Source organism: Pipistrellus kuhlii, unplaced genomic scaffold (assembly GCF_014108245.1).
Source record: "Pipistrellus kuhlii isolate mPipKuh1 unplaced genomic scaffold, mPipKuh1.p scaffold_m20_p_9, whole genome shotgun sequence".
NCBI classification, from domain to species: Eukaryota; Metazoa; Chordata; class Mammalia; order Chiroptera; family Vespertilionidae; genus Pipistrellus; species Pipistrellus kuhlii.
In genome coordinates, this window is record NW_023425595.1 from 1412770 (window position 1) to 1436977 (window position 24208).

Consider the following 24208-nt stretch of genomic DNA (forward strand, 5'->3'; position numbering starts at 1 on the left):
CCCCAACAACTTTTCCATAACCCAGATGCTCAGGTGAGGTACCAGACCGCCTCCGTGACTCAGACTTCCCCCATGCCCGAACTGCCCTCAGAGGACCCAGACCTCCAGCCTGGGCTCACACCTACATCTGGGAACCAAACTATCATGGTAGGGCCGTTAAGATTATCCTGAGGCCCAGGCCTCAAAAACAGAATCCAGGTGAGACCACCCCCAAGGACCCAGAAGTCCTTCTGGGCCCCAAAGGTCTTCCTAGTACCCAGACATTCATCCAGGGCTCAGACCTACAGCCTGATTGCCCCAAACTGCCCTCTCCTGTTGGCCTGGTCACCCCTAACTGTCTTCTTCTACTGCCCTAGTCTTCCCCAACTGCCTTCCTCTGCTGGCCTGGTCATCCCAACTGCCCTCCAATCAGGCTTTGTCCCTCCCAACTGCCCTCCCCTGCTGGCCATCTTGTGGCAGCCATCTTGTGTCCACATGGGGCAGCTGTCTTTGAGCACATGGGGGCAGCCATCTTGTGTGTTGTAGTGACTGTCAATTTGCATATTACCCTTTTATTAGGATATGCTAATGTTGCTCAACCACTCGCTAATATGTGCTCTGAGACTAGGGGGCAGATAGTCAACTGGTCGACCAGTTGCTATGACATTCACTGACCACAAGGGGGCAGATGCTCCAATTTGTAGGTTAACTTGCTGCTGGGATCAGGCCAATCTGGACTGAGCAAGATGGGTCAGACAAGCCCTGGAGCCCTTCCCACAGTCCCTCCTGAGCCTATCATGCACGATGGGGTCCCTCAGCCCGTGCACCCTCTCGCAATCTGAAACCTCTCGGGGTATGCCAGAGAGCTGGTTTCAGCCCAATCCCACAGGCCACTCCTCTTGGGAAGGTGCCAGAAGCAGGGCTCATGGCTGGTGAGCACTGTTGCGGCAGCTCGAGCCTCTCCTGATCGGGACTGATTGGGGCAAGCCCAAGGCAGGCACAGTGGGGCCAGGATGAGCGGGAGCGGCAGGAAGGAGCTGCAGGCAGTGTAGGACTGCAGGTTTCGGCCAATCCCTGCCACCCAGGCATCCATTGGTGAATGAATTTGTGCATCAGGACTCTAGTACCCTACCTAATGACAGAGTAATATGTAAATTAACCATCCCCCTGCTATACCCACCAGCCACGCCCACCAACCAATCAGAGTGGGTATGCAAATTAACCCTAACCAAGATGAGCAGTTAAGAGGCTTGGGTTCCCCGGCAATAGAGGAAGCCGCGCTTTCCACACACCCTGGCCGGCCTAGGCCTCCACTCAAGGATTCAAAGTTTCAATTATAGAAGATAAATCCCAAGAAAAATGGCAGCCACAAAGTTGGAGAGAGCAGGCTAGGTTTTCCTCCGGCAACAGGGGAAGCCAAGTTTTCCACCTGCCCTGGCCCGCCTAGGCCTCCACTCCAGGCTACAAAGTTTCAATTATAGAAGGTAAATGAGTGTGCAAGAGGTTTGGCTCTACTCCAGGCTAGAAAGTTTCAATTGTAGAATCTAAAGAAATTTCAGATACCAGGACCTACACTTGGGTTGCTGGGAGGTGTGGCTGCCCTGCAAACCACCAAAGACCCCTCTCCCAGGCTGCCCCATGCCCCAAGGGAACCCCATTCTGATCTGGGACACCCTTCAGGGCAAACCAGCTGGCCCCCACCCATGCACCAGGCCTCTATCCTATCTAATAAGAGTAATATGCAGATTGACCATCACTCCAACACACAAGATGGCTGCCCCCATATGGTCAAAAATTCTGCCCCCATGTGGACACAAGATGGCTACCACAAGATGGCCAGCAGAAGAGGACAGTTGGGAGGCAGCAGGCCTGCAAGATAGTGCAGTTGAGAGGGACCAGGTCTGTAAGGGAGGGCAGTTGAAGGCAATCAACTCTGCAGGGGAGGGCAGTTAGGGGTGACCAGGCCAGCAGAGGAGGGAAGTTTGGGGGCAAAAGGGCTAGCAGGGGAGCAGTTAGACATCAATCAGGCTGGCATAGGAGTGGTTAGGGGGTGATCAGGTTGGCTGGCAGAAGTGGTTAGGGGCAATCAGGAAGGCAGGCAGGCGAACATTTGGGAGCCAGCAGTCCTAAATTGTGAGAGGAATGTCCAACTGCCTGTTTAGACCTGGGATCGGGTCCCAGATTGGAGAGGGTGCAGGCTGGGCTGAGGGACACCCCACCCACCCCGTGCACAAATTTCATGCACTGAGCCTCTAGTATATAATAATAACAACACTGATATTGGTAATCAAATGATTGCTCATAATCACATCCTCAAGTTTATCTTTAGCACATTAATGAAAAGGAGTAATAGAATCAGGCAATACGCAAATCTGGTAAGGTCATTTATGATTAAAGACTTCTAAGTCCACAATTTATAAAAAGTTATCTGCCTAATGTTATCAAGGCCCTCAGAGAAACCAATGAAAAGGAGGATTTATTTATTTAGTTATTTATTTTGTGTGTGTGTGTGTGTGTGTGTGTGCGCGCGCGCTTTATAGTTTATAAAGTGATTTCATGCTTTCACATGGTACACTTGACCTCTGAGGGGTGAGTGGTCAATAGGGTCTGAGACCAGATAGTGTCCCTTGCCAGCTATGGGACCTCACCCAAGTCATGGAACCCATGTTCTTTTATTTTTTTTTAATATATATTTTATTGACTTTTTACAGAGAGAAAGGGAGAGGGATAGAGAGCTAGAAACATCGATGAGAGAGAAAACCGACCAGCTGCCTCTTGCACAGCCCGCAACCAATGTACATGCCCTTGACCAGAATCGAACCTGGGACTCCTCAGTCCGCAGACCGATGCTCTATCCACTGAGCCAAACTGATTTCGGCTATTTATTTATTTATTCAACAAATATTAATTGAGTATCTGCCAGGTGCTGTGCTGCTAAACACTGAGGAAAATTGTCAAACCATATGAAATTGCTAATAGTTAAGTATTTTTGACTTACAAAAATGGCAATTTCTTGTAGTACAACCTAAGAAAATTACAGAAATTCCTTAGAGAGGGAAAAGAAATAAAAGAGTTGAAAATCATAAAAAAAAAAAACACACAAAAATTTCCAAAATGATATTTTGAAAGAAATAAGATGGAATGAAAGGAAAACAACAAGACAGAACTGGAAAATGGAGGAAAGGGAACATATAAACAAAAATTGAACAATAAAAACATAAAAACTAATAAAGTATTAATAATTAATGTAATTCATACAGTATTTATTGAATGTCCAACACTATGTAGATAATTTCATAGTAGGCACAATATGTATCTCAAAAGAAAAAATACTTCATTCTTTTTAAAGATGAAAGACATATCAAAGTTCCCTATATTTTTAAAATTCTGAGGATAAAGAGAAAAAAAATAATGAAGCAATGGGAGAGCTAAAACAGGGAAAATAGCAGCAGATTTATGTATATAAATTCAACACAAATCCAAGGAGATAATAAAAATGGGAATAGAGTCCTAATAACAGAAAAAAGATTTTGCAGCAATGTCCATGACACAAGAATGAAAAGTATACATCAAGTTATCAGAGTAGAGAGGCCAATAAAGGTAAATCTAGAAATGTTTAATATATCTTTTGTGACATAGAAAATTTTATTAATTTTACATTTTGAAAATTGTGGCTGAACAAATTATAAAATACATAATTTGTGTATATAGACAAATTCTAAAATTTAGATTTAAAAAAAAATATATTTTATTGATTTTTTTTACAGAGAGGAAAGGAGAGGGATAGAGAGCTAGAAACATCGATGCGAGAGAATCATCAACCAGCTGCCTCCTGCACATCCCCCACCGGGGATGCACCACAACCCAGGTACATGCCCTTGACAGGAATCGAACCCTGGACCCTTCAGTTCACAGGCCGACGCTCTATTCACTGAGCAAAATTGGTTTTGGCTAAAATTTAGATTTTTAAATTTATATTTTGATATGACTAATTTCCTTTTAATTAACATTTATATATATAAAAGCCTAAACAACTGGCTGACAGGCTGACCTGTTGGTAGCTATGATGTACACTGACCACCAGGGGGCAGATGCTTAATGCAGGAGTGGAAACAACAGGCATGGAAACACAGAACAGACTGATGAATCTCAGAGGAAAGGGGAAAGGGGAAAAGAGAAAGGGGAAAGAGGGGAAGGGGAGGGCAAGAAGAGTTTAACTAAAAATCTTATATGCTTACTAGAGGCCTGGTGCATGGATTTGTGCACGGGTAGGATCCCTCAGCCTAGCTTCTTAGGATCGAGTCAAAACCAGCTCTCTGACATCCCCTAAGGGGTCCTGGATTGTGAGAGGGTGCAGGCCAGGCCGAGGGACCCCACGTGCACTGGGCCTCTAATCAATTATATAATAGCAAGTAATCTAAGACTACCTAGACAGGAAAAAATAATTAGAAACTTAGTTAAGTACAGTATCTTTACTCTTCTATTATTAAGTATGGTCAAAGAACCATAGAATTTGAGCATAGGAAGGAATCTTAGGGTTTATTCAGACCAAGCCCTCAATGTCTCAGAAGAAGACGACAGAATTCCGAGAGGTGACTTGCTCAAAGTCATCTAGCTAGAGAGAAGCAGACTCAGGACTAGAATTTATTAATTCTTGCATTCACTTAGGAAATCTTGCCATGTGCCAGGCGAGATTTGAAGACTGGTAGGTTTTGTTCCTGGCTCTCAGGAAATGTCTGGGAGGCATTGTTGAAAGTGGGTAAAGAAGCACCACAAATTTTACTAAAGCCAGTAGAGTACACTAGTAAAAGAAACAATCCTTAAACCCCACATTTTATATTTCAAAACTCATGTTTTGAGAACCCTTCTTTGAGAGCTTCAAACCAGAGTGATACATAAAATAACAAAGGAGACTTGTCTGCCAAAGAGGGATGAATGGAAACTTGGCTTATAGACTCCCTAACAGTTCTCCCACGTAAAGTGTGCCTTTGATCATATCAGTAATATCAACACACTGCGTTATTATCCTTCTCCCATGCAGAATTAACAAAATGCATGATTTTTTTTTAAAACCTCCTTTCTCATGTTGTGGGTAGAACTTATAGTTTTGCAATTCATGCCAAATAAACTTATGTAGGAAAATAATACCCTGTTTCCCCGAAAATAAGACAGTGTCTTATATTAATTTTTGCTCCCAAAGATGCGCTAGGTCTTATTTTCGGAGGATGTCTTATTTTCGGGGAAACACAGTATCTTTGTTTTCTTAGAACACCTGGACATGAGTTTCCAAAATAGAGGACAAAAAAATGTGTGGCAATCAGACAGTAAGACTGTAATGATAAAATGAGTCTATGAGTCAAAGAATTAATTATACTTGTAAAACTGCAAAGGCTTGAACAAAGAGTGAGAGTTTTATGACCAATTGTGACACAAGTCCCTGTCACTGGCCCCTGTGGGCATCTCAGAACCACGGTGATTCTTATATGCTCCGTAAGGACTTTAAGGATTACTCATTTTTAAAAGCGTGACACGTAGTTCTTATTATTACCCGGTGTCACGTGAAACCAGATGACCCCTCACACGGTTCTTGATATTTGCTTGGTTATTAACAGTCATTGTTCTTAAATGAGAGAAGTAAATATGAACTCTAGTCAAAAATTCCTTCAGTGGACTTTACCCAAATGTTTAAAATAAACATTTACCTATTTGTTGAATCTGAAAATACTTGCAGACAAGCATATAATCACCCTTGAACACGAGGAGTCTTTCCTTTTCCACCTGCCGATTTTACTAGGATAAATTAAAATTGCAAACCATTGATGTTGAAATGTCAAGGCTAAAACGTCACAGAAATAACAAGTTCAGGAAAGTTGCATCTCCTGTTCCGAGTAGTTGAATGGTACAGTCATCAGTGTGTCTTTAAGAATATGAATGTGATCTCATGCTGTAAGAGCTTCATGGCCACAACCTTACCATTTCCCGTCACAGCCCTTGAGTCAACCCTCCAGCCCACAGTAGGCATGAAAAGTAAAGCCAGTTTCCGTTTCATTGTTGAATTCACACAGGTAAGTGGGAGGGTTATGTGCTCAAACTCAAAGATGCATTATCACATTAACCCACATATTTTAATCTCATTGCCCTGGGTTTTGCTTTTTGTTTTTCGTATTTGTTTTTAAATTAAATAATTCTTTACCTAGTGCCCTCCATTGCTTGGTAATAACTCAAAAAAAAAAAAAAAAAGTACTGAAAAGAGTCAAGAGCCAGGCTCCTATTTGGCCAATGACCATCCAAGACCTTCTATTTCATGCTCTCTCTTTGTAAAGTAAGAATCATAGCCGAAACCGGTTTGGCTCAGTAGTAGAGTGTCGGTCTGCGGACTGAAGGGTCCCAGGTTCGATTCCGGTCGGGGGCATGTACCTGGGTTGCGGGCACGTCCCCAGTGGGGGGTGTGCAGGAGGCAGCTGATCGATGTTTCTCTCTCATCAACATTTCTAGCTCTCTATCTCTCTCCCTTCCTCTCTGTAAAATATCAATAAAATATATTAAAAAAAAAAAAAAAGAATCATAATATCTGGCCCAACTCCACAGATGGCCAGAATTTGAGTACTTAAAATGCTTTGGAAGAAAGGCATAAGAATATTGTGACTTTAACAAGAAAATGGTACAAAATAAGAAAATAAATACTGCAAGTAAATAGAAGAAATCAACCATCTTCAACAATGTTGCTTCTGACTACGCTCTTCTCTTTGCTATCTACTCTCAATGATATCACGTGCAGTTCCGTAGTGGCTGAAGTTTATGTGCATATTGCCAAATGCCATAATATTCTGTGGGATCCAATATTACAGGGAAACATTCAGGGATGTACTTCACTACTGAGAAACAGACTCATTTCTATATCTGCTTCCCATCTCAGACTACAAACTGATATTTCACGTGAACACAAAGCCTCATTTATTTTGGTGCAAATATCCAGATAGGTGGGTGGATGCCTTTTACCGAGGAATGTCATGAAAGTTCCTATCTGCTGATTCCCCAGCCTGAGGCATCTGACCATTTGTCACTCCTAAAATAGTGTGAAGTACTTTTCTCACCTGAAAATAAACGGTTTCCACCAAAAAAATATATTGAGCACAAACAACATAAAAAGCACTCTGCTGAGTACTGTGTAGAATATAAAGCTGAATAAGTCAGTTCTTGCTCTTGATAAGAACTTTATAGGCCCACATTCTTACAGATATTAGATTACATTCTTCTAAAAAATAAGGACAGTGATTATCTCTCCATTCTTTGGTGTTAGTGTTTTGGTTTGGCAAAACGAGTGAATTAATAGAAGAATGGGAAAAGTAAATATGAACTCTAGTCAAAAATTCCTAATGAAGACCTTTTTTGTTATAGGATGTCAACCAACAAGAAATCATTTCTAGCCTCTTTAGTCTGATCCCATTTGCTTAAGAATTGAAGAGTGAAAGAAGAAGGATCTATGATAGGACTAGGTTACAGAACAAGGCGAACAGGAGTTGGAACTTGTAATGCAGGGATGGGGAACATTTTTTCTGCCAAGGGCCATTTGGATATTTTTATCATTCATGGGCCATATAAAATTATCAATTTAAAAATGAGCCTGCTATATTTGGTCAAATATTTAATTAAACTCACCCCTAATGCCTTGGCAGAGCCAGACCAAATGATTTTGAAGGCCTTATACACTCCGCAAGCCGGATGTTCCCCATACCTGGTCTAAAGGAATCAGTGAAAACAAATTTTCTGGAGAAGATTAAAGAAGAATACAGTTGATTAGAAAAAAAAATAAGGTAAAATAGACAATAGTAGCCTTTGTGGGGAGAAAAAAAAAAGAAAATTTAGTGGAAATTGACTTAACCAAAGAACAGAAGGGAGCGATCCGAGTTCAGTACCATCTTACTAACCATCTTTGTTATGATGGTCTATATTGCCTGTTTTTATCTCAGTCCACATCTGACTGGCTTGAAAATCTTTCTTTAAAATGTGCAGCTATCACAATACACTTCTTAATTGGCTTTGTTTACAATCTATGAATTGGCATTGTATACGTATTTGTTGCTTACAATTTATTGTTTGAGGTAAATACTGTGTCTTTTTTCACTATCTGATCTAAAAAGCTCTCACATCTCTATGCACTCTTATATCCTGGCTGAAATTTGAGATAGATGTCTGTTTAGATTCTTTTATACATCTTACATTGTGCATCAGCTCATAGATAATACAATGACCTTAACCTCACATGCCATATTTTCTTAACTTAAATCTATGACTTTAGATTTTTTTTTAAAATTGCATATAAACTTTTTCTGGAAAGTAGGCTCATAAGAGACTTACCAAACCCATGTTTAAAATGCTCCGTGCAGAAACCGGTTTGGCTCAGTGGATAGAGCGTCAGCCTGTGGACTAAAGGGTCCCAGATTCCATTCTGGTCAAGGGCATATACCTTGTTTGTGGGCACAACCCCAGTGGGGCTGTGCAGGAGGCAGCTGATCGATGTTTCTAACTCTCTATCTCTCTCCCTTCCTCTATGTAAAAAAAAAAACAATAAAAAATATATTTAAAAATAATAATAAAATAAAATGCTCCCTTGTTTTGACCAGTGTTGCTCAATTGGTCGAGCATCATTCCATGCACAAAGTTTGCTGGTTCAATTCCAGGTCAGGACAGATGCCCAGGTTGCAGGCTTGATCCCCAGTAGGGATTGTGCAGGAGGCAGCCTGTGGATGTTTCTCTCTCACATTAATGGTTCTCTCTCTCTCCCTTTCCTTTCCTCTCTTACTAAAATCAATAAAAAATATTTAAAAATGAAATAAAATAAAATGCTCCCTTGATCCCTATTCTATACTAAAGAATATATTAAAAAAATTTTTTTGTAGGCTGTCAAAAGTATCATATCTTTGTTAATAATGTAAATATGTGAATAAAAAATATGGGCCTCCTAAAGTTTTGTTTCTTATTCAACTACTGACATCTAAAATTCTTTTACTTTGAGGCAATTATCTCCTTTCAGACATGGTTCCTGAATTGTTTCAAATGCCTCTAAAACTCTGGTTTTATAACAATTTAATACCATCAATGTTGGTTTTAGATAACTCAGTATTATAATACAAAATAATCCTATATAATAAATAGGTAATATGCAAGTTGACCATCACTCCAACACAAGATGGCTGCCCAGATGTGGTCAAAGATGGCTACCCCATGTGGCCACAAGATGGCCGTCACAGATGGCCAGCAGGGGAAGGCAATTAGGGGCGACCAGGCTGGCAAGGGAGGGCAGTTAAGAGTGACCGGGTCAGCAGGGGAGGGCAGTTAGCAACAATCGGGCCAGCAAGGGAGCAATTAGGTGTCAATTAGGATGGCAGGCAGAAGCAGTTAGGGGCAATCAAGCAGGCAGGCAGATGAGCAATTGGGAGCCAGCAGTCCTGGATTGCAAGAGGGATGGGATCAGGCCTAAACAGGCAGTCAAACATCCCTCGAGGGGTTCCAGATTGGAGAGGATGCAGACTGGACTAAGGGATACACACATACCCCTGTGCACGAATTTCATGTACCGGGCCTCTAGTTTTAAGTATAAGTAAAATATAATCAAAGTAAACTTAGATGTTGTGACTTGTGATGTTGTCTTCCCTTGCATGATTTTAGGAGTGGGGAGGGAAGAAGAAATAAATTGCTTTTTTTTCCTGTACTTTCAGTGGAAGGAGGGGAGCATATATGGAACGACAGGAAGAAAAGCTAATAAATAGGTTGGAAGTAATATTCTACCAGCAGGAACTTGATAGATCCAGGTAAATGCTTTGGTATAGTGGCTCCTTTGAAGAGCAAAAACAAGATATATTAAATTTCCTACGAAGTGTTTATCTTAAAAACAATTATAAGTTATTAATTATACTGCTAATTACCAAAGATCAAGCAATGCAGTTTTTCTTTTCTCTCAATGAATACTAATGTTAGTAAAACTTGAAGTTTGGCATGACAAATAAATGGGCATGTCTATAAAAGCAAAAAAAATGAACACGTGGTTTGAAGATAAATCAGATCTGCATATGCATTTGTTGATTTTTTGCAAAATAAAATTAAGTTTAATTTTATAAATTAAGAAAATGAAAAAGGCCAATTGCCTTATTATCCTCATGGAAATAGTTTTGATCTCGGAGAGTCCTTAAAAAGATCTTGGAGATGTCCCAGATCTGGCGAGTTGGAGAACCAATGCCATCAAATAATTTCAATGTCACTTCCCATTTCATATTATTTTTAAAAATATATTTTATTGATTTTTTACAGAGAGGAAGGGAGAGGGATAGAGAGCTAGAAACATCGATGAGAGAGAAACATCCATCAGCTGCCTCCTGCACACCCACCACCTGGGACGTGCCTGCCACCAAGGCACATTTCCTTGACCTGAATTGAACCTGGGACACCTCAGTCCGCAGCCAGATGCCCTATCCACTGAGCCAAACCGGTTTTGGCCCATTTCATATTATTAATAAAGTGAATTTTCTCTGGTGAATATTTTTGTTCTCGTTCCCAGATCACCCTTTTAGGAATGTTGAGTCGAGGTAACCACAAGACCCCGCCCCAGCCTGGTGGAACCCAAACCCGAAAACCTCCGGACGCCCGGAGGACGCTCCGCTGACCACTGAGAACTGAAAATACACCCCCCATCCCCCTGACCCCGAAGTCGCAGGAAAAGCCGGGTCTGGAACCGAGATAAACCAGCCCCCCACAGGCTCAGGCGGGGCCCGAACCAGAGGCCGGAGGCCGGGCTCGCCGAGGGCTCAGGACAGCAGGTTCACGACTCAGAAAGCGCAGCGCCAGCTTGGGGAGACGCCCGCCAATGGGCCGGGCAGCGGGCAGGCCGGCCCCGGGGAGGAGCGGCCGCCAGGTGCTCCCGGGAGCCGCCGCCTCCTCCCGCAGACGGCGCCGCGCCTCCCGGGACCCAGCAGGAAGTTGTCGCGCTCGTCCCCCTGCCGATCTGGGCGCTTCTTCGCGGACCCCAGGCGCTTCCTCGGCCCCGGCGCTGGGGCCTCCCCGTCCGGCGGAGGGCGCGGCCGAGATTCGGGGGGCGCGCGCAGAGACGGGGGGTCTGGCGGCCGCAGACACTGCCCTATGGCGGGGCTCCGGCCCGGGAGCGGCGGGGACATGCGCCCGGAGCCGCAGGTGCGCTGGCCCGGGCGGGGGTGGGCTGCTCGGGGCGGCCGCTCCGCAGATCGGGTGCGATTGCCACTCGCGGCGCAGGGTCGCCCGTGGCCACGGCAGGTGCCTGCGCGGGCGGCGGCCGGGCTCGGGGCGCGGCGCTTGGCCCCGGGCACTTTCGCGGCCGCTTTCAGGGCGCGGATTGGACCCGGGAGACCGAAACCGCGCGCGGGGCAACAATGGTCCGGGGCTCTGAGCGCCACAGGTCCGTGACTCAGGCCCTACAGAAACCCAAAGTGCTGAGCCAGGGGCTTTTCCGACGTGTGTTTCTGTTCGTTTCTGTTTCAGTGTGTTGGGCCGTTGCTGGACTATGTTTACGCTTCTGATCCTACTGAGCCAGCTGCCCGTGGCTGCCATCGCGATTCCTCTTTGCACCAGAGGTCCAGAGGAGCCTGGGCACGCGGGGGAGGAAGGTGAGCATGCCTCCGGTTCCCCAGAAAACCCTCTGGGAGCCCCAAGCCGCCTGTTGTAGATCGCAAAGTGGAAAGCGTAGTATTTGAAATGACATGCCCTCGTCGATCATTGGAGCGCTAAAATATTCTTTAGTTTAATTTGTGGTTTATTTGGTAATGTGGTGGTTTGTTAAGTGCAATGTATACAAACTGATTTTGAGTTACTTTTGATTATACACACACACACGCACACACACGCACATGCACACGCACATTTAAGAACTGGTTTGTAGTTAACCTGAATGGAGTACCTATTTCAACTTGTAAAATCAGTGCGTGCCGTTTTTCTTTTCTTTTCTTTTTATTGTGTGAGGCGATGTGGTAATTATAATGAGCATAATGAGGCATAATGAGTTGTTCTTCCTGGAAAGACAGAGAGTTCAAGAGCTGGTCTGGATTTGTTGAGACCAGAGGCAAGTAACTTGATGCCCTTTGGCTTGAATTTCTTCATCTGTAAAGTCATGGGGATGAGGAGTGAAATGATCTCTGAGATCCTTTCTGATTGTCAAATCTCTGGATATAATCGAATGGTTGTGAGATTAGGTTTGGGGTTTCCTAACCTATATTTTCACATCTTGTGGGTTCCTGGTCATAAATAGACTGGTTCCTGCCCATGTCTTAAGAGCCTAACATAGAAAAGCAAAAACAAAAACAGAAAAACAGAAAAGGGGAGGAATGCTTTGGCTCTCAGCATCCTTCTCCCTGCCTTGTCATTGTGCTTCCCTACCCAGCGCTAGTACTTTGGATCTGCTTGCCCATGCATTCCTGTCCCTTCTCCCTTCTCATCAGATCCTACTCTCAGCTCATTTTCATTTGGGAAGGATCTGTTACACTAATACTCCGGGATGACTTATTAATGATTAATACAGCTTAGTGTGTTAAACCGTCTGAGGGCGCGGGAGAGAGAGAACCCTGATGACAGAATTCTAGGCAATTGGATAGGCTAGCTCGCGGTAAAAAGACAGATTTTGGAAGGAGAACCTTCTTGGTATCTCCCAAGTTGTAGCATATGTGTACTGGCAAGTTCACTCATGTATGAGGTTGATGATCCCTTCTCAGTAGGACCAGAAGCTGATCCCCAGAAGCCTTGTGAACGTATTCATCTGTGCACACAATAACAGTCAAGAAGACACTCTCAAAAATATCACAAACTCTGGAAGGAATTTAGAGGTCATACTTGAATGCAAAAGGCTGGAGATATCTGTGGGAATCCTCTATGTTTAAAAAGCCAACTTGTTCAGTTATCAGCCACTCTGTTAACACATACTCTGTGCCAGGCCCTATGCTAGGCACTGGAGACGTAGAAATGAAAGACTGTCATCCTTGCCCTGGAGGGCCTCTTCATTGATCTGGGAGGCGGGGTGGAAACAGGAAGTCTCCATGAACTCAGAGGCAGTACCGAGACCACAGAGTAGAGGAAAGTGGGCAGCAGTTACTCTGTCTTAGGAGAGTTGTGTGGCACAGAAGCCAATGCTCTCTATAAGCAAATAAGATACATGAAAAGATACATAATAAATGGGAATATGAAAAGTAACTGGGAAAACCTACAGCTAACTTCTGATAAAGCCAGTGACCTAAAAGGAATTCACTTAGAAAACATGGGGAGACAGGAGAGAGGAAGAGATTGGTGCGTCTGAAATGGTGAAATGCACAGAGAGCCTCCTAGAATGACCGAAGGCAGAGAAATGGAGATGGATAGAGGGTCTGAGGAGGCAGATCCAAAGTGCAAAGGCCAGAGGGAAAACAGAATCTCTCGTGGAAGTTCAGGATGATCCAGAGCAAGGAAGTTTGCTTCTTTCAAGTGTAAGCATGTTCAGGGTTACTTGGAACCCAAACAATAAAAGGCAGGATTGCTCCTAAGACTGTAAGGGAGGCAGGGAAAAGCTCGATAAGGCACTGGCCGAATTGGAACTTTCACACTCAGGGAAATGGCAAACAGCCTCTGGGTGAGGATTTGTACTGGCATAAACATCACTTCAGGAACAATAAAACACGTTTATGCCTCTTTGTATTCCTTTCAAGTTGAGTGCTAAGTGCCATTCGGAAGGTAGGGATATTTTTATAACAGCCTATTCGAACACAAGACCAACAACGAGAAATTTGGCACCACTCTTTAGTCAGTAAAATGAGAAGATCTGGGCAAATCTGAGAAGTAGGAATACAGAAGCAGATTTCCGATTCTCCTTCCTGAAACTAGATTTCATATAGCTATAGCTAAGTTAGGCAGGCTTTGAGGTACTGCATTGCTGGTGTAGTATTTTAAACCCATGTCAAGCTGAGTAACACCAGACTATATCTATCAATTGCTTCAGCTGATAGAATTATTTTTACTGATATTTCCTTTTGGCAGCTTTGAAGACCACACAAGAAAGTTCGGTGTAATTTAGCTACATCGAGAACGATTCACTCTTTTCATCATTTAAATAGGAATTTTCTTTCTTATTGTTATCAGTATTTGAAATCTTTCTGTTTCTTTATTAGTATTTACATCCAAAGAAGAAGCCAGCTCTTTCATACACAGACACCTGCTCTATAACAGGTTTGATTTGGAGCTCTTCACGCCAGGTGACCTAGAAAGAGAGTGCGTCGAAGAACTCTGCAATTATGAAGAAGCCAGAGAGATTTTTGTGGATGAAGATAAAACGGTAATTCGGTTAATGATGTTCATTGTCTGGGAACTTATTAAATCGTACTTAAGAAAATGACCCTTGCAGTCATTAGAGATGTAATGCTTTAAATACAATTAGGATTCTGTCTCTGTTACCTCTTTTCGACTTTCTTAAAAAAGCGAGTTAGCTTTTGCTTCAGACTTGGCTTTATGCTTCATTAGCTGGGCTTAAAGTAATCAGCAAACGATCGATTCTGCTGTCTTTTTGTGTGTTGAATGTTTATTATCTTCAAAAACAATCATGAAGCAGAATGAATGAAGCGTCAGGATATAATTCCAGTGAGTTCTCTGGCACAGGCTTGAACCAAGGCTCTGAGCAGGGTTTCCTGACAGTGGCCTAACCTTTTGAATGACTGTATTTATACTTCAAGGATTGGCAACCTCCTGTGTGCCAAGTGCTCTGCTGGAGCCTGAAGGTACAAATATAGATAGTCCCACACCCAGGAGTTTGTTGTTTGGCATAACTGTAAATTTAAGGGCGAAACTTTTAGACGTTCTCCCTTAGAATATAACTAAGTCCCGTCTGTTCATCTCGTGAAGGCCCAAAACAGAGACAGCGCCGGCCTTGTTATAACCTGGCATATTCCTGAAGAATGTTAAATGACCCAAATTCTTTACTTTTGTAGATTAAATAACCCCAGCTCCTTTTTCCCTTCCTCAAAAGTTCCATTTTACTCTTTGGTCAATAAGAACCTCACTTGGTATCCTTCAAATGCAGGTTTTAATGGAATGTAGTTCTTTTCCCCCCAAAACTGTGCCCAGCCTCCAGGCTAATAATCTGCCGCCTGTATTAGAGCAGAAAACCGAGTCTACACCTTGTAAGGGTGCCTGGTGAGGTTTTATTCTGTCTTTCACAAGCCCATCTTGTAATTTTATCATGGTTCCTTAAAACCGCTCCCATTCTCTCAAGTGACACTGAACTTAAACAGCCTTGGGGATGTCTTTCTAAATCTTGAAATACCTTACAATAAAAAATCTAGCAAACTGAGGGCCTACTTAGCATCGAAAAATTCAGACTCCTTTTCAAAAATGAGTCTCCTGCCTCAGCTTCTACCTTTGGCACTTTCACTGACTCTGCAATGCAATAGTTCCTCTGATGCCTGAGTGGGCGCTCTGGGCAGATGAAGGGCGAATAGCAGGGAATAGATGGCGAGGTGTCACTGGCAATAATGCCCTGACCATTCCAGAGCTGGGAGAAATGGTAATGCGTGGTAGTGCTTTAATCAGAGTGAATCACACCCTCTAGCTTGAATGAACTGGTAGCCTACCTGTAGTACATGCCAAAAATTTACCACCCACAGTAGGTCATTGGGGACCGAACGAAATGACAATGAAATGAAACTGACATATGTGCACAGATGATAATTTAATAAAATAAAAAAAAAAGAAAGAAAGAAAAAGAAATAAATGAAATTGACTTGGAAAATGTATCTTTCTCTTAGCTGGCATTTTGGCAGGACTATTCCATTAAAGGACCAACCGCAAAATCAGGTAAGACAAGAATTGATTAAATAATGTTTTTCCCACACCCTTCCTTCTATAATACATTTAGTTTCATTATTTGAGTTTGGTTGTTGCTCAACATACTTACCTTGTAAATTCAAGGGAAATTTCTCAATTATACACTGGGCTATCTAAGATAGAAAGGCCCCATTCATCTAGTTATACAATGAAAATCAAGTTTGGTGAGATACTCGGGAAATGAGATAATAGGCTTAAAGGTGCTTTAAACAGCTCAGCTAAGTCAAGACTTGCAGAGAGTAAAAGTTGTACTCCATTGCTTTCAAGTAGTTAAACTGTTTTAATTGTTTTGTCTTTTTATTTTTACCATTCAAGTGAATGGAAGTCATATGTTGCTAGGTAAGTTAAGTTGGTTAGGTAAAATGAAGTAATTTCTAGAGAGGGACGATCCTGTCTTTTACCTACTAGTATATTGGTCATCTCTAGTTGGCTTTTAGTCAGGTAGGTTTTTTGTCAGCTAGTCTTTCATTCCTCTTGCGTAGGGCCCAAGCTTATAGGGAGACTATATTACACAGCTAACTAGAGTTGCTCAATACATTTATCTTATAGTTAATATCAAAGTGAGCCTAGTGGAACAAAGTTTATGTTTATCCCGCTTAGTCTTGAATATTATACATGTAATATGACCTATTTAAAATAAACAAAGCCAGCTGAAACCGGTTTGGCTTAGTGGATAGAGCGTAGGTCTGTGGACTGAAAGGTCCCAGGTTCAATTCCGGTCAAGGGCATGTACCTTGGTTGCGGGCATATCCCCGGTGGGGGGTGTGCAGGAGGCAACTGGTCAATGTATCTCTCTTATCGATGTTCCTAGCTCTCTATCCCTCTCCTTTCCTCTCTGTGAAAAATCAATAAAACATATTTAAAATAAATAAATAAATAAATAATAAATAAATAAACAAAACCATAACTAGGACTTTCAGGAAGTGTTGTTTAAAATTCTTTAGATCATATGTATAGCACAAAGAATTCTTTTTTAAATTAATTATTTGATGCTTAATACTGTGCTTAAACTGAGGGTTAAATTTATTGAAATCACAAATAGGGCTTTTCAGGTGTTACATTTATGTTATTTTAATGATTTTTCTTAAGGTGGTAACAGAGAGAAAATAGATGTTTTGGGCCTTCTGACTGGACTAATTGCTGCTGGAGTATTTTTGGTTATTTTTGGATTACTTGGTTACTATCTTTGTATCACTAAGTGTAACCAGCAAGGACATCCAGGGTAAGTACCAAGTGAAAGTATTTAATTCACTGTTACACATTCTGTACTATTATTTTTAAGTATAGATTTAAAATGGCTGCCTGTTTTTTAAATAAACTTTTTATTTTGGAATAATTTTAGTTATACAGGAGAGTGACAAAGGTAGTTCAGAGAAGTACCATATATCTTTCACCCAGTTTCCCTCATAGTTAACAGCTTATGTTATCATAGTATATTTATAAAACTAATAAAACAACATTGGGCCCTGGCCGGATTGGGTCAGTGGATAGAGCATCGGCCTGCAGACCAAAGGGTCCCTGGTTTGATTCTGGTCAAGGGCATGTACTTCGGATGCAGAATGCAAGTTCCTTCTGGGCCTGGGCCCAGGTTGGGGGCACATGAAGGAGGGAACTAATTTATGTTTTCTCTGTTTTTCCTTTTCTAAAAGATCAATGGAAAAATATTGTTGGGTGAGCACTAACAAAATATAAATAAATAAAAGTTTAAAAAAACAACATTGGTACATTAATATTAACTAAATTCTAGACCTTATTTAGATTTCACCAAATTTCCATTATTGTCCTCTTTTTGCTCTAGGAGCCAATCAAGATAGTACATTGCATTTAGTTGTCATGTGTCCTCAGTTTCCTCTAGTACACATGTGTCAAACACAAGGCCCGCGGGCCAAATCTGTCCCGCCAGGTCTTGCAATGTGGCCTGCACCACGCTGTCATCACTGCACTTTGCTGCGTTTCCATCACAATGACAGTTTATGACTGTTCAGTAAACCATTCGACCCGCGATTTAGGCTGGATTTTAGATTTTGGCCCCTTCTCTGATTGAGTTCGACACCCCTACGTCTAGTATATGATTGTTTGGTTGCCTAATTTAACACAAATAAAAAACTTTAAAATGCTGTGTCTAAGGTCCTTCAAAAGAATACAAAGATTCACAAATGTCAGCTTAAAGTTTCAATGTTTCCTTTGTAAAAAAAAAAAAAAAAAATGTTTACTTGATTTTAGAGAGGAAGACAGGGATAGAAACATCAATGATAGAGAGAATTATCCCTGTAGGGGGTGTGCAAGAGGCAGCTGATCTATGTTTCTCTCTCATTGATGTTTCTAGTTCTCTCTATCTCTCTCTCCTTCCTCTCTGTAAAAAATCAATAAAAAAAAAAATTTTTTTTTAAAGAGAGAGAGAATTATTGATCGATTGCCTCCTGCATGCCCCACACTGGGGATCGAGCCCGCAACTTGGGCCTGTGCCCTGACCGGGAATCAAACCCTGACCTCCATAGGTCGGTGTTCAAACACTGAACCACGCTGCATGCTGGGCAGGGTTTCCTTCCTGAGCAGGAGGCAGATACCAGTGTCTCCACATTCTTTCTGGAGGCAAGAAGCCCCATAGTTTACTATGAGTCACAGTGATGTGTGCTACCCAAGTAGAAAAAGAATAACTAGGTTTTAAATTCAATTATTTTCACTGATACTTTAAATCAAATACAAATTAATAAAATAAAATGGTTACCACGTGAAGATAATAAAGTTTCATGAATATTCATAAAAGCAGTACTAAACAAGTACTGCTTTTTACATAATAGAACCTCAACGTACTTATAGGAATAAAAAGTTATTAGCGTCTATATTATCTTCTCAGTAAATATAGATGAGTAAGCATAGAATGTTAATTTAAAAAGCACCAGATACTAAACAAACTATTCAAAATTGGTGCTTATATATCCCTATTTACACTTTCAAATGAAGTGAACAAACACATGATGTTGACCAGGTGATGAAAAGGTTATGGATATTAGATAATAGTGATGATTACAGAACATTGTGAATATAATTAATACTGCTGAATTGTATACATAAAAATGGCTAATATAGCAAATTTTAAGTTATATGTATTTTATCACAATAAAATTTTTTCCATTATTGTTAAAGTCAGAGTTTAGGACAACAGAAGCAGAATTAGGATTCATCTGTTGGAAGATAAAAGCTGAAGCCATGAGAATAGGCTATTTCTGAGTGAGATGAAAGAACAGAAGGCAAAGGACTGGGCCTGTAAGGATGCCCACAGAAAGGGTGCAGACAGGAAACATGCCAGCAAAGAGGGCAGAGAACAGGGGCGACATAAATTGTAATGCTGCCGAAACCGGTTTGACTCAGTGGATAGAGCATAGGTCTGTGGACTGAAAGGTCCCAGGTTCGATTCTGGTCAAGGGCATGTACCTTGGTTGCAGGCATATCCCCAGTAGGGGATATGCAAGAGGCAGCTGGTGGATGACTCTCTCTCATCGATGTTTCTAATTCTCTATCTCTCTCCCTTCCTCTCTGTAAAAAATCAATAAAATATATTTTAAAATAATAATAATAAAAATAAAAATAAATAAATTGTAATGCTGTCCCCAAACTGGACTCCCCAAAAAGCTCCCTGGGCATTTATGTGACCTGTGGGCATGAACTAAGGAGTGTGTCAGACAGACTTCTGTAAATCCTGCAAATGTCTGAGCAGTGAGAGAATGTAAGGAGAATTGGTTTAATTTTTCTTTTCTTTTTAAAATATATTTTATTGATTTTTTTATAGAGGAAGGGAGAGAGATAGAGAGCTAGAAACATCGATGAGAGAGAATCATCGATCAGCTGCCTCTTGTACACCCCCTACTGGGGATGTGCCCGCAACCAAGGTACATGCCCTTGACTGGAATCAAACCTGGGAACTTTCAGTCTGCAGGCGACGCTCTATCCACTGAGCCAAACCGGTTTCGGCTGGTTTAATTTTTCTTAAGTCACCATCTTTTATGCTGTATGACACCTATTAATTTTCCTTATTTAACAAAGTATTTCCAAGTATTAAAATTAAAAATTAAAAACCCTGGTCCTTCAAAAGAATACAAGGCTCATAAATGTCAGCTTTAAAAAAAAAAAATGGTTACACTTTATGTTAGTTCGGTATAGTGCTGTACAGTTCACAGATCACTTTTACATCTGTTGTCTCACTTTAACCCTCACAGTGACCCTCTGCATTTTAGGGGACTAAATTTTAGGTTTACAAAGTATTCTCCTTTGTTGGGATTAACTTTCAGACACTTACTAAAGTACATTTCATCTGTTGTCCCAAGAAATTCTTCCAGCAGAGTTATTTGTTTTCTTTCTATATTTTGCAAGTCTGAAATGGGGGAAGGGTGAGGAAATATTTGAAAAGAGAAAGGAGTGAAAAATAAGATCCTTGTCAGAAACGTTTGTCTCATTCCTCTGTAAAAACATGCCAAGAAATTGGAAACAAGATCTTTTTATTTCTTAGTTTCTTATTTTATGGAGTAAAATAAGTGTAATATGATGTCCATTTATTTGAGATGTTATTGGTGCATACTTTCTGATTTCACTCATCTAAGATGTATGTAAGAAATAGCTATATAGATATTTAGTGGCTTTGATGCAGTTACTATATAGTTTCTATATCTCAAGTTCTGAAAGTTGACGTGGAAAAATTTATTTGTTCAAATAAAACATCTGTTCCCTCTAAGCAAACAGATAGGAGTTTTTGTTACAAGCTAGCGAATGTGGCAAGTGACTAGCCTACCGTGAAAAAATTCCAGATTTCTGACAGAGGAGGAATTGTGTCTAGCCTTCTAAGTCAACGTGTAATGATCTCAGTCACCTCTCAATTATTGATTATCCAGTTCCTAGATTTACACAGATCTTTTTCTTCTCTCCTTCCCTCCAATTTCAGATCTAATTCTTAGCTCGGAAGGAAAGGGTGTTTTAAGGTGCAAATTGACTTACTTGGTTTGGAAAAGTTTACAGTTTTGAGTCTGCTAAACTGCCTCGTTGGGAAGGATACTGTAAAGATTGACTAGAGGTTGTGCATTACGTATGAATTTTAATCATCTTGTTAGCCATAACTGTAGGAGGTTAATTTATGCATAGATTAGCCAGCTTCACAGCCTAAACAGATCCATTTACTAATGTTTAAATTACCATTTTGTAATTTACAAGTGAGGAGGGAAAAGGTAGGTTCAAAACATCAGACCCATATTGCATTTCAGTTTTCATTGGCTGGTGTAGCTGACAAAGTTTTGTGAAAATGGTAGGACTAGAACTAGGCCATATATATATATATATATATATATATATATATATATATATATTTTTTTTTTTTTTTTTTTTTAATTGTTGAGCTTAGAACAGTGGAGTGGGAAAAAGACATAATCTGAGGAAGGAAACCATACCAGTGAAAGCACAGAGATGGGACAGAATTCATTGCACATTCTGAGGAGTGTTAAAGAGGCTACCTTGGCAAGAGCAGAGAACTATAAAAAACAGAGCGAGGCCAGAATAGGGAGGCTTTGAAAAGGAGGCACTTACGTTAGAACTCCATTCAATGGAAAGCATGCTACAGGCTGAAGCCGGTTTGGCTCAGTGGATGGAGCATGGGCCTGCCGGCTGAGGGATCCCAGGATTGATTCCGATCAAGGGCATATGCCTTGGTTGCGGCCACATCCCCAGTGGGGGTGTGCAGGAGGCAGCTGATCGATGTTTCTATCTCATTGATTTTTCTAACTCTCTATCTCTCTCCCTTCCTCTCTGTAAAAAATCAATAAAAACATATTAAAGCCGAAACCTATTTGGCTCAGTGGATAGAGCGTCAGCCTGTAGACTGAAAGATCCCAGGTTCGATTCCGGTCAAGGGCATGTACCTTGGTTGCAGGCACATCCCCAGTAGTGGGTGTGCAAGAGGCAGTTGATCCATGTCTCTCTCTCATATCGATAGATGTTTCTACAATAACTCTCTATCCCTCTCTCCTTCCTCTCTGTAAAAAATCAATAAAATATATATTTAAAAAAACATATTAAAAAAGAAAAAAAGAAAGAAAGAACGCTGAGGTTAGACATTTTACAGAGAAGAGTGATGTGATAAAAGAAGTGCTTAGAAGGGATCTTACCCATCAGGCAGCAGGACTGAGGGAGGGGACAAAGGAAACAGACAGACATCAGCTGTTGTGATTATCGGTGGCATTGGATTCCTTGACTTGGTGTTGAGCTGCCTTTCAAAACCTGGGTTTGGTTTCACACCATACTGAGAAAGTTTCCATCCAGGGAAATTAGCACATTTTCAGTCCTTATGTAGAGGTAGCTTTTATTATTCCCCCTTTACAGAGGAGGAGACTGAGTTAGGTTAACTTGCCTTTGGTCACATGACTAGGAAATGACAGGGTCCAGCTTCATCCCCCTGTCTGACTTTAAAGCTTTTGATCTTTCCATTAGACCAAGAAAGACTCTTTCTATTGTTAGAAACCTGTTGTTATATTAATAAAGTAGAGGCCCGGTACACAAAATTCATGCACTCAGGATTGGGGGGGGGTCCTTCAGTCTGGTCTGCGCCCTCTCGCAGTCGGGGAGCCCTGTGATTGATCGCCCCACAGAGGGAGGCCCCACCCACCACCGCTGGCTGAGTCGTGTGGGCCTCCCTCTTTAGGGCAATCATGGAGCCCCCAGCCGGTGGCCTGGGCCTCCATCTGCAGGGTAATCATGGGGCAATGACAGGCCCCCCCTTCCCTGACCAATTGCACTGCACCCGCCTTGGCGGTGGCAATCAGTGCTAGGTTGCCACAATGCCCACCGCAGCAGCAGTCAGTGCTAGGTCATTGTGGCACCAGCAACCCAGGAGGGACGGAGAGGTCAGCAGTTCAGCCTGCTCACCAGTCCCCACCCTCTGGAGCCTGCTGCATGCTCAGCCTGGTGTTGGGCCGTCCGTTCGGTCATTTTGGATGTTACGGACGCTGGCTCTTTATATATTAGAATTAGGTTCAATTTTTATAAAATTAATCAGTTGGATTTTCAAATGTTGCCATCTTAAACTAAAACTGCTGCCTTTTCTAGACATAAATGCTGTGTCTCTGTTTAGTTCTTCAGCCACCTACGTAAGAAGAGGAAGGCACACTCCCTCCATCATTTTCAGAAGACCTGAGGAGGCTGTCTTGTCTCCATCACCACCCGCAGTGGAGGACACAGGGTTACCTTCTTATGAACAGGCCGTGGCACTGACCGGAAAACACAGCATTTCGCCACCACCGCCATATCCTGGGCCAGCAAAAGGGTTTAGGGTGTTTAAAAAGTCTCTGTCACTCCCATCTCACTAAGCTCACTTTGCCATCTTGGTGGTATAGGAGATTCATGTTACTTAAATGGTTCATTTTTCCTGAACCATAAAGACACGTCAGTTCAGCCCTTTATGACAAACTGCAAGAAGAAAAGGAGGAATAAGCATGAGTACTATACCACAGAAGTTCTGTTGGCATCTTGAACCTGAACCTGATCATTATCAACCTGATAAGAAGCTTGGACTCCATATCTTTGCAGTTAAGAAGAGAGCACTTTTTTCTTATTTATTTTAATGGTTCCAAAAAAAAATTTGTAGTATGGATATCATAAGTAGAACTGATGAAATATCTGTATCCTTTGTGTAGATAAAGGTTGCAGATTTTTTGTGTTGAATATTTTTAAAGAATTCATTATCATTAGATTATCTTGTCATAATATTGGGCTTTCTTATTGATTGTAAAACTTCAAAGAATTTGATATTTCATTATAAATTGATGGCCTTAGCATAATCACTTGATTTTACATTTTAAATTATAAAATGGCATTCACTATATTTTGCCGGTTTTAGTTGTTAATTCTTGCTATCAGTCATGTTTCATTATGAGTGGGATCAGTAATTTTCTCTAAATACAAAACAGAAAAACACTTACTAGGGAGTTAGATCTTTAGAGGATTGTAATATCAAGGATTTGCAAGAGTTGTTATACTAACAAATAAATAAACGGGCCTCAAATCTAGGAGTGGCTAGAATTTGATAAAGTCACCCATATTACTATGTAGATTACTAACCTATTTTATTGATAACTAGAGGCCCAGTGCACAAAATTCACACACTGGTAGGGTCCCTAGTGGCTGCCGGCTGCCAGCTCGGGCCTCCCTCCCTTCCACCGGCCAGTCCTCCCCCAGTCAAACTCCCAGAAGAACTCCAGTTGAGGGGACAATTTAAATACTACACTTTTATTATATAGAATTATCTATATATAACTATATGTAATTATTTATTTGAAAATGTGTTGATTTTTCCTAAATAATAGCTTGAAAATGTAGAAAAAGTACTTTA

The 24208-nt window shown here is 41.5% G+C and overlaps 1 protein-coding gene across 2 annotated transcripts; it reads left to right on the forward strand.

Annotated features, from left to right (window-relative positions):
• Positions 1-10908: 10908 nt before the first annotated feature.
• On the forward strand, positions 10909-23776 carry PRRG4 (proline rich and Gla domain 4). 2 transcript variants are annotated; one of them, XM_036427077.2, is made up of 6 exons: positions 10913-11163; positions 11488-11612; positions 14133-14296; positions 15762-15810; positions 16930-17062; positions 22952-23776. In XM_036427077.2, exons 2-6 carry the CDS (start codon positions 11510-11512, stop codon positions 23184-23186), a joined length of 684 nt encoding a protein of 227 aa, XP_036282970.1. In that variant the 5' UTR covers positions 10913-11163; positions 11488-11509; the 3' UTR covers positions 23187-23776. The 2 variants fall into 2 exon arrangements, with proteins under 2 accessions (XP_036282973.1, XP_036282970.1); XM_036427080.2 differs by lacking the exon at positions 16930-17062 and having other exon boundaries at positions 10909-11163; positions 22952-23080.
• The last annotated feature ends 432 nt before the right edge of the window (positions 23777-24208 follow it).

What these genes read in the sequence shown, in the direction of transcription:
- PRRG4 (XM_036427077.2), top strand. Translation starts at nt 11,510, where the DNA reads ATGTTTACGCTTCTGATCCTACTGAGCCAGCTGCCCGTGGCTGCCATC. An exon ending in TGGGCACGCGGGGGAGGAAG is followed by an intron (nt 11,613 to 14,132) that starts GTGAGCATGCCT and finishes TTTCTTTATTAG; the next exon opens with TATTTACATCCAAAGAAGAA. An exon ending in AGGACCAACCGCAAAATCAG is followed by an intron (nt 15,811 to 16,929) that starts GTAAGACAAGAA and finishes ATTTTTCTTAAG; the next exon opens with GTGGTAACAGAGAGAAAATA.